The following is a 9550-nucleotide window of genomic DNA, read 5'->3' on the forward strand; positions in this document are numbered from 1 at the left end:
GATCTGTTCATGCTGAGTGTACTTGCATCATTATTTAAGTTAAATTGTTTTTTCATTTGACCATCTGTTGCATGCGTTATGAAAGCAATATTTTAAAAAATGTTATTCAGTTTTCTTGCATAAAATAAGCCTCATTACTTAAAAAAACAAAACAAACAAACAAATAAATAAATAACTGTTTGCGCAGAAGACCTTTTGGAGTATCTTGCCATGAGGCAACATTGCTTTTAGGTAGTATACAGGTCATTTATGTGATTTTGAAAGTAGAAACAGGGACTTTATACTTCATTAGATGTGATTCATATTCTTTTAAAAATGATAAAAGTGCTTTTGTCAGGGAATATTTTTATCACAGAAGCTTGGCTCAAAGAAGTCCACCAACTGATATTGTGACTGAGCACAAGCACTTAATTGGTTTATTCAAATATGTCAATTGTGCATTAACCTTTGTGTTGTCTTTAAACATCCATGTCATTGTGACGTGAGGAAAATGGGTTTGTTACCCCGAGGCAACAACAGTACAGAGTTACATATGATTTTAGGCTGCGCTACTAAGCCTCTTTTGACGAGCACTTTTCTAGGTTGGACTGTGCCGTTGTGGCGCTGAAATCTATTGCACATACACAGTTACACATACACTTCTCCCAGACTCGTTCTCTCATTTGCTAACAGCTGTCTGTGGAACTTAAGAGCATACAGACTATGAAGTTGTTTGTTTGTGTCTTGTAAACAGCCTTTACCAGTCATCTGCAGTGTGCTTGCTGGGGGAGACAAATGCAGCTCAAGCACCCGTGTGTTAATAAGGCATGCTATTTGCAGCATTAATGTGATTGCGTGTAGGAGCCTGTACGCATCTTGTTTGTGTTTGCAGATGTACTGCGTCAGACTAAATGCAGTCAGTGAGGCATGTGTAAACAAACACTGTTTTCTGTGAGCGCATATAAAGACGGGGTTCTGGCTCAGAAAGGGATCTGTAGCAGCATTAGAAGCAGAAGCTTTTGCCAGGTTAGAATTCAACTTTTAATCCTTTAATCTAATTATTTTTCCACCGCACATTTAAAACGACTGACATGCAACACTCTTAGCACCTGTTGACCTTAATACCCTAATTTATATTACACTAGCAGTCAAAATGAATTGCTGACATACATGCATGTAATGCACTGATGTTTTGCAGCTGTTTTTGATGTGTGTATCCTGTTGGTTCACTTTCCCTATTATGCATTTCTCTTTTTTTTCCTTTTTTGTGCCTGTAAATGGTCTGCAAATGCATACACAATGCTTATTGTACACCTACTGGAAATCTAGGCAAACCCTCACACAACGCATACCAACTACTGGAGGTCAGGAAGAGTTCAGTTCTGTAGCCGTGTTGAGGAGACGTTGACCTGACTTTTAAAATCAGGCTCCAACTGATACAGCAGAAGCGACACCATTGGAAAATACAACACAGGGGTTTATAGCGGCTCAGCTGTTGACCAATCAGAACAGGTTGGGTGATCTGACCAATCAGAGCACACTTGGCTCTTCAGGTGGCGGGGCTTGAAGACACAGGAGCACTAACAGTGTGTTTCAGATAGAAGGTGAATACAGATGTACAGTATAAGAAAAATAAGGTGTTTTTTGAACGAATGCAAATGTATTCTAGTAGATCCCAAAAATGAAATTAGGAACACTGGAAATGACCACAATGTGTCCCCTTTGAAGCAGGAAGAACCACAACAAATGACACATGCAAGATGCCTCACAGGTTCAATAAGAAATGCATTAGAAAAACATTGGCACAGATTTACAACACAAAGACAATATATTTAATATTTTACTTTAACAACTTTATTGATCATTTAAAAATTGATGCCTGAAGCAAATTCCAAAAAAGTTGAGAAAGGGATAATGTAAGACTAGAAAGTTTGTGAAATGACCACACCTAAGTATATAAGTAGCTTTCATGAAAGGTTCAGCTGCCTCGAAAAACAAATTCAGAAAATAGCCCAACAGTTTAAGAAAAACATTTCTTAACACACGTTTGCAAGGAACTTCACCATCTACAGGCCTTGACAGCACTAAAAGACTCAGAGAATCCAGAAAAATCTCTGTGCATATAGTGGAAGGGTGAAAACGATACTGAATGGCTGTGACCTTCAGATGGCACTGCATTAAAAACCGACATTGTTTTGTATTGAATGTAATCACATTGGAGTTTTGGAATACTTCGGAAAACTCATGAGATTAAACCCAGTTTATCGGTGCATCTACAAATGGAAGTTAAGACTATAATATATCAAGTATATCACTATATCAACAACATCCTTCTGCACATTGTAATAAACAATTATTGTTTTTTTTATTTTTTTAAGAATTTTACAAATCGGAAAAAAATATACAGCACAATTTTATTTTTCTTCCAATATGTTACACTCAGCAAATACATAGAAGCTGTGCACAAAAATTTGCTGAAGAAAAAGTCATATTTAACTTTGTTCTCTGTAGAGGATGTGTTTGCTTATCTTCACTGTTTATTCAAACTTTTCCATGTGCTATTTTTTTATATATAAAATTAAATATATGCTCTCTGTAATTCTGCAGTAATTAGGCATCTTTCCAATGAAAAATTACATGCACAATTACATGCACATTTCCTTGATCATAACTCACTCAGTTGACACAAAGGGGATGGGTGGGGGGGGTGCTGGTGTGGTTAGAGAGAGAGAGAGAGAGAGAGAGAGAGAGAGTGAGAGAGAGAGAGAGAGAGAGAGAGAGAGAGAGAGAGACAGAGACAGAGAGAGAGAGAGAGAGAGAGAGATAGAGAGAGAGAGAGAGAGAGAGAGAGAGAGAGAGAGAGAGAGAGAGAGAGAGAGACAGAGAGAGAGAGAGATCCTTATCATCTGACCCACTTCTTACACTGTTCAGTTCAGACACTGCTAATACGCCGGCCCACTACACACACATTACCATTAAAACCTAAGAACTCCCGGATCCTAATTACCTAAAGGGGGTCAGATGGTCTCTTAATCTAAAAACCGGGATGTCTCATGACGTGGGCAGCATATGACATTAGCATTGACTTATAAACCCATCCAAACCCTTGTAAAGACTACAAGCGAGAAGATTCAGCACAGAAACCACATCATTCTTTCATAAATCTTACTACTAAGGGTCACAGGTCGGCTCTGCTTTGTGCATCAGTGCTGAAGGGCCTTTGGAAAAGACCTTCATTCGTTTTCTTCTTATAGGGAAGGTGGGTCAGTGGAGCAATCAAAAAGAGTGCCATCATAGATTTCTCGGAAAATAAGATGGCAGAATAATTCCATGCACAATCCGGATCTAGGGATTTTCTTCAGCAACTTATGTCACATGCTCACAAGCCACTTTTGCTGTCTCCATAAAAGCGAAGGTCCCATATGAGTCCTTTCGTATGACTATTATGCCACTGAATGAGGGACACGCTGAACTTTTCTGCCAGATCTTTCTTGAGGGAGCATCTTTGTTGTGACCCCAACAAAACAAAACAAAAATGGAGCACTCGTCCAACTTCAGTCAGGCTGACACAATTCAACGGGGGTCAGTAAATGATGCCATCATGCCAAGGATAGGCTACACCGTCTTGGCGATCATTATTGGTTTCTTCTCAGTTTCTGGAGTCATCTTGAACGTGCTGGTGATCATCGTGACACTGAGACATAGACAGCTGCGTCAGCCGCTAAACTACGCTCTGGTCAATCTGGCAGTGGCAGATTTGGGCTGTGCTATGTTCGGGGGACTGCCGACCACGGTCACCAACGCTATGGGTTACTTCAGTCTAGGAAGGCTGGGATGTGTTCTGGAGGGCTTTGCTGTTGCTTTCTTTGGTACGTCTTGTTTTCAGCATGTGTCTGCTTTTGCTGGTGACTATAGTCTGACCATTCTACTACTGACCTGCTTATCTCATAAAGGAAGCTAATGTTTCTGAGGACAGGACAAAGGCACAGCACAAAATGTGCCTTGATGAGTTTAAAATATGTCTGAATTTATCATTAGATTTACTAAGACCGCAGCTAATAATGCAAAGTGTGTGTGGCCCTGCCCACTATGTACTGACGAAGACAGAGCAGAGATTAGAAATGAAGTTCCTTTGTGCAAAATCATTCTTCAGGGCTCCTCTTATACTGTGAAACACAATTGTATCCACTGCCATTCTTATGGGAAGTCTCTTAAAAGCACATTCTTGTAGACCCTAATTAAAACGTACTCTTGGTTTTAAAAAACCAAACAAAACAGGCTGCAGGATGTATGGACAGCACGTTTAATATTAACTCTAAATGTTTTGCATGGCCTTTCCTCAAATATGCATTAGTGCAGTGCATTTAACTTTTTACTGAGCACACGGCTCATAAACTGCACGTTTAGGCCCATGCACCAGTTTCATATAGTGGGTTCAAAAAAATCGGAGACTGCATTGAATAACTGGGATTTTTTTTCAATTGAACCTGGAACTTAACAACAGAACATTTCGGAATTTCGAACAATTGAAAAGAAAGCTATGGCATTTAAAATGAAATGAAGCAGAACTATCCAAGCTCTATGTCTGTGTCACTATTCATATGTAAGCAAATTTGTGACGCTGACCATGTTGAGACCTTTGTACAAAGAGGTTAGATTTTTTTAGTCTGATCTCTTCCAGGGAAGCAGGTGTTCAGACGACTCTCAGGAGCAGTTCATCTACTTTTTATCACCTAACTTTGCTCAGGAGAAGTTGTGGAATCTGTGCCTGCTCGAGGGTGTGCCCTCTTTAAACCAAAATAAGGACATGCTAAGAAATGATTCTGCTTTTCATTGTAAGTGTTACGCTGACGATAGGATTTGTAATGCATGTTTTACTAGTAGTCTCCGAGATCTGAACCGACTGTATATAGGTAGAATGCATCCGATTTTGCGATTTTCCTCAAACTAGTGAAAAAGCTCTAGATTGAATGCTGAATATCCAAGGCCAAAAAACAACAATTTGTTGATTCTAATGGCAACAACTTGGTGCATGTCTATGATTAAAGATGAATCTCCATTTGTATCCAATATCCATGTGAGTTTGACTCCTCTATAATAATGACCACTCTTTTCTACGTCTACCAGGTATCGCTGGTTTGTGCTCGGTTGCAGTTATCGCTATTGACCGCTACATGGTGGTATGCAGACCCATGGGCACAGTCATTTTCCAGACCAGGCACGCTGTGGCAGGTGTGGTCTTCTCCTGGGTGTGGTCCTTTGTGTGGAACACGCCACCGCTCTTCGGGTGGGGCAGTTACCAGCTGGAAGGTGTGATGACCTCCTGCGCCCCTGACTGGTACAGCAGAGATACGGCCAACGTCTCTTACATTTTATGCTACTTCATGCTCTGTTTCGCGCTGCCTTTTTCCACCATCGTTTTCTCCTACTCGCGCCTGCTGTGGACCCTACGACAGGTAGAAACCTGCAGCTTAGAGGTCCTTCAGAGAAAAGCGTAATTTTCAAATCAGTGTGGGGGGCATGAAGGAGAGCTTCTAAGACAGACTGTAAAAGAAACTCAAGCATTTAAGAGCACAGTTCAAAGACAAGGAGGTAAACTGGTGACTTGATTTTGGGAAGTAAAACCTTCTTTAACCTAGTCCACATGTCTAATATTCCTCATTTTGGGATTGTTATGAGACTATATTAAGACTATGTCTCTTATTTCTTGACAATTTTACTTTAAGTTCTAAGGTGATGTGCTTAGTGAAATTGTCTTCCACTGGCAGATAATTACATGTTTCAAACGTTATTTCTTTAAAAAGACAAAGTCATAATATGTTTCTAATGAAATAATCTCATAATGTTATTACAACAATCTCAAGGAATATGAAACATATCAATTACACTTAAGATGATTTCCTTTACAGAGATTTTTTGCAGTGAAGAATATAAGGCCATTGTTTTTTTCAGAAAAAAAAAAGCTCCATCACCCAAATCTTCCAATGTTTTTTCTTAAATTTATTCTTGCGGAGGGCCTTGGAAAAATGGACATCAGATTCAGGACGTGTTCTTAAACCACAGAATTGTTTTTAACTTTTAGTGTGTGTAGATTCTCTTGTTACCTGAGAACAAACCCAAAAATAAGAAAACACTGGTCACAAAGTGGGTTTTCAGAAGAAATGTAGAAAGTAGGTGAAGGAGGCCCTTTTCAGCTGTTTTGAATCACTAAAACCTTGAATCCTTCATGTTGTAGTCATACAGTACATAAGGAGGGCACTGAACAACTGGTTATGAGCTTGTCTTACTAAAAAGCATTGAAAGGAGAGCACGGTCACCTCCCCTTGCAGAACTACGACTAATACTACAAGTATATTTGCGAACTACAAAGTTGAGCACCTTTCTCTTACAGCTCTAGCTATCCATAAGCGTCTAGAGGTAGCATCTGAAAACAAGACTGGCACCGTTCATGTACAGCTTTATCATGAATTTGTTTTGTGAAGGGAAATGTAGGGAAGGAAGAAGGATTTACTTGGATTAAATCAAGCTAAAGACTCTTTCTATCCTAGGTAGCCAATCTGCAAATGGCAGAAAGTGGAAGCACAGCCAAGGCTGAGATGCAGGTGGCACGTATGGTGGTTGTGATGGTCCTGGCCTTCTTATTAACCTGGCTGCCCTATGCATCTTTTGCCCTTGCTGTGATCTTTGATTCCAACCTTTACATAAACCCTCTGATTGCCACGGTTCCCATGTATCTGGCCAAGAGCAGCACGGTCTTCAATCCCATCATCTACATCTTCATGAACAGACAGGTGAGTGAAAGAGAAACAACAGCTAAAACAACAACCAGTAGTTCTGATGTTGTAGAGCAAGTTGTACCTGGACAGTTTAGCTGTAGTTTAGATGTTGCACTTTGGAGATTTATCATTGTGTTTTCGAGCAAAGACATGGAAAAGGGACGAGTAGCGCCGAACAAACTTCAATCTTTCATTGACACAACAGAACGTTTACAGTGGCATGGAGTTTAGGCTACTCAACACACCTCTGTTGGCTGGTGCCCGTACGGAGGCTCAATCTGTATGTGTAAACCAACAAGGACAAATACAACTGAGATAGATGTGAAGAAATCCATCCACGAGAAAGTACACACTAGATTTAGAATCATGAAATGTTGGCCCTAAATGAGTTACAGGAATCAGAGAGTGCTGCTCAAGAAGCTTTTCACCAGTTAATGAATGTTGAAAAAGCCGCTGATAGGCGGATAAAACAGGGTGCGCGGTTAACCATTCAGTTGAACTCACCAAAGTACAAAGGTTAGAAAAGGTTAAATAAAGGTACTGCGCAGCTACATTTCTGCCCAAACTGTGGAAAATGCATCCTCAAAGGAATAAAAGTGGTCTTAAGGTCCAACCTTAGAGATGTTTTTCCTGAGGAACGGTGCCTATTTGTGCCGTTTCATAAGCTCATGTTAAAAGACAGAAAAACACAATAAAAGGAGTGGAGTCAGGAGGCAGGGTGTGTGGACTCGTTACCACTTAAAAAATATAACTGCAGCTGAATATAGTATAATCATGTTGACTAAAGGTACTATAGACACACCCTTGATGGTACCAGCCCAGTGACAGGTTACTACCTTTTCCTCTGCGCTGTTGTTTAATGAGAAATGTGATGGTCAGACTTGAGAAGTTGAGAGATAGATTTATTTATTTATTTATTTATTTATTTATTTATTCATTTATTCATTCTGCTGTATTATTTAGATAGAATTATATAATTATGTATGTAATATTAAGTTATGTAATAAATTATATTTACACTAAACTGTCACGGGGGGAGGTGCTCCTGTTACCACTAGGGTGGTACTTTTAAGGGTATGTCTTCAGTACCTTCAGTTGTATTGACTCCACACATGCTGTATGACTCCGTGATTCCATTGCTCTGTTTTAAAATGTGCTTTATATAACTTTATCCTGGGAAAAACAAACCATTGCTGGACCTCTGGAGATTTCATTGGTTGTACTTTGATAAACATAAATCGCACCTGCCCTGCACAGTGCCCATATTTAATTTATGCTCTGAATGACTTATTGTTTAAATGTAATGGCAAAAACAGAGAAAATAGTAAATGCAAACGAAAATGGATTTTTTTTTCAGTCCATAAAGAAGACATCATATTAAAATCACAATGAAATATCTCCTAAAACATGATATTCATTTCAAGTTTATTATCTGCTGTTTTTAATGCATGTTGATTGAGAGCTTATTGAATTATTGCATGTTTTCACCAACAATAACTGCAGCACATAAGGCTCAGTAGTTATTAAAGTGACATGTACTGTCCCACCATGTTATGATGTTATGCTCTGGTCATCTGGTCAGGTAAATAAAGGAAGTGCAGAAATCCTCATTTAAAATGTACAGGTAGTAAGAGTTGTAGACCTCAGCGCAAAATATTTGACTTACCAAAAAAACAAAAAAAAACAAAACAACAATAGCCTCATTCCAGATGTTTGATATAAGTGCCTGTTATTTTAGACGTGCAATACATATTGTTTGGTTGATGTCAAATGGTTGCACTGGAGGTAAACTCGCTGTTTTGGCCAGCCACTTGCCCTGCATTTCAGGAGGGGCTTTAGGGCTGTGGTATGCAAGGTGTGTGTGCCCCCCCCAACCCCCCCCCCCCCCCACCCCCAGTAGCAACAAAAGGACATTTATTGCTGTTTTTGTTGTTAATGTCGTTGTTTGTTAGTTTAAGACTTGTAGGCTGTGTTATACCATGGTTTATTTAATGTGGGTTCAGGGTTTGCTGTAGAGCGAAGTTCTGTGGCTCAAGGTGACCTTCAATGCATATTATTCAGCGGCCTTTTCTACTTGTTCAATAAAGGAACATTTTCCTTGAGAAAAAAAAATGGCTTTTCTTCACTGCCGATGCCACAGTACACAATACAGTGCCACACAATGCAGGTTTAGGGTGTGATTTTCAGTCGAAGGTCAATAGATTTACTACTAGCTTCTCTGCTTTCCTCCCAACAAGAGTGTTTCTGGCTAGAAACGTCTAAGATGCCATTTTATTCTATTCTTTCAGCACATGAAGGCCCTGCTGCTCACTGCATGGGGTCGGTGTGCAGGCTATGATGCATGTAAAATGTGAGGAGTGCAGTGCAGTGTGGTTAACGTTTCAAGCTCAAAATGAGTTTCTCTACACTTTCCTGATATGACCCAACGCACAGTACAATGAAAAACATGTAACAAACTCAAAAACACGATCCAGAGTCAGAAAACTATCTGCTATTGCTATTTGAAATTGAACAGTTTGACTCTAGACCTAATTACTATTAAGATCCAGTGATGTTAGTAATCTGTTCAAATAAAAGTTACCTTGATTTTACCAGGGAATGTTTAGAATCTGCATAGAATTTCAAAGTTGGAATTGCATCCTCCTCGAGTGTCCTCTGGAAACGTTTCTGCCGTGTTGACTGACCGCCGCATTTCTGAAGTTGTGTTTTCTGTATTCGCAGCATTTTTGCTGTGCGCTGGGTCTTGTCGGCCACTGTACTTACACTTACACCAAGGCAGCCTCCTAAAACACTGG

General features: G+C 39.7%; 1 protein-coding gene across 1 annotated transcript in view; it reads left to right on the plus strand.

Moving 5' to 3' along the window:
• The first annotated feature begins 3514 nt into the window (after positions 1 to 3514).
• The window catches only part of parapinopsina (parapinopsin a), an 8837-nt gene continuing 2801 nt past the window's right edge, over positions 3515 to 9550 (plus strand). Inside the window, exons 1-3 of the mRNA XM_017683752.2 lie at positions 3515 to 3848; positions 5107 to 5435; positions 6528 to 6770. Of these exons, the coding sequence (XP_017539241.1) occupies positions 3515 to 3848; positions 5107 to 5435; positions 6528 to 6770 (906 nt within the window). The remainder of the gene's footprint in view (positions 3849 to 5106; positions 5436 to 6527; positions 6771 to 9550) is intronic.

This window comes from Pygocentrus nattereri, chromosome 29 (assembly GCF_015220715.1).
Source record: "Pygocentrus nattereri isolate fPygNat1 chromosome 29, fPygNat1.pri, whole genome shotgun sequence".
Lineage (NCBI taxonomy): Eukaryota > Metazoa > Chordata > Actinopteri > Characiformes > Serrasalmidae > Pygocentrus > Pygocentrus nattereri.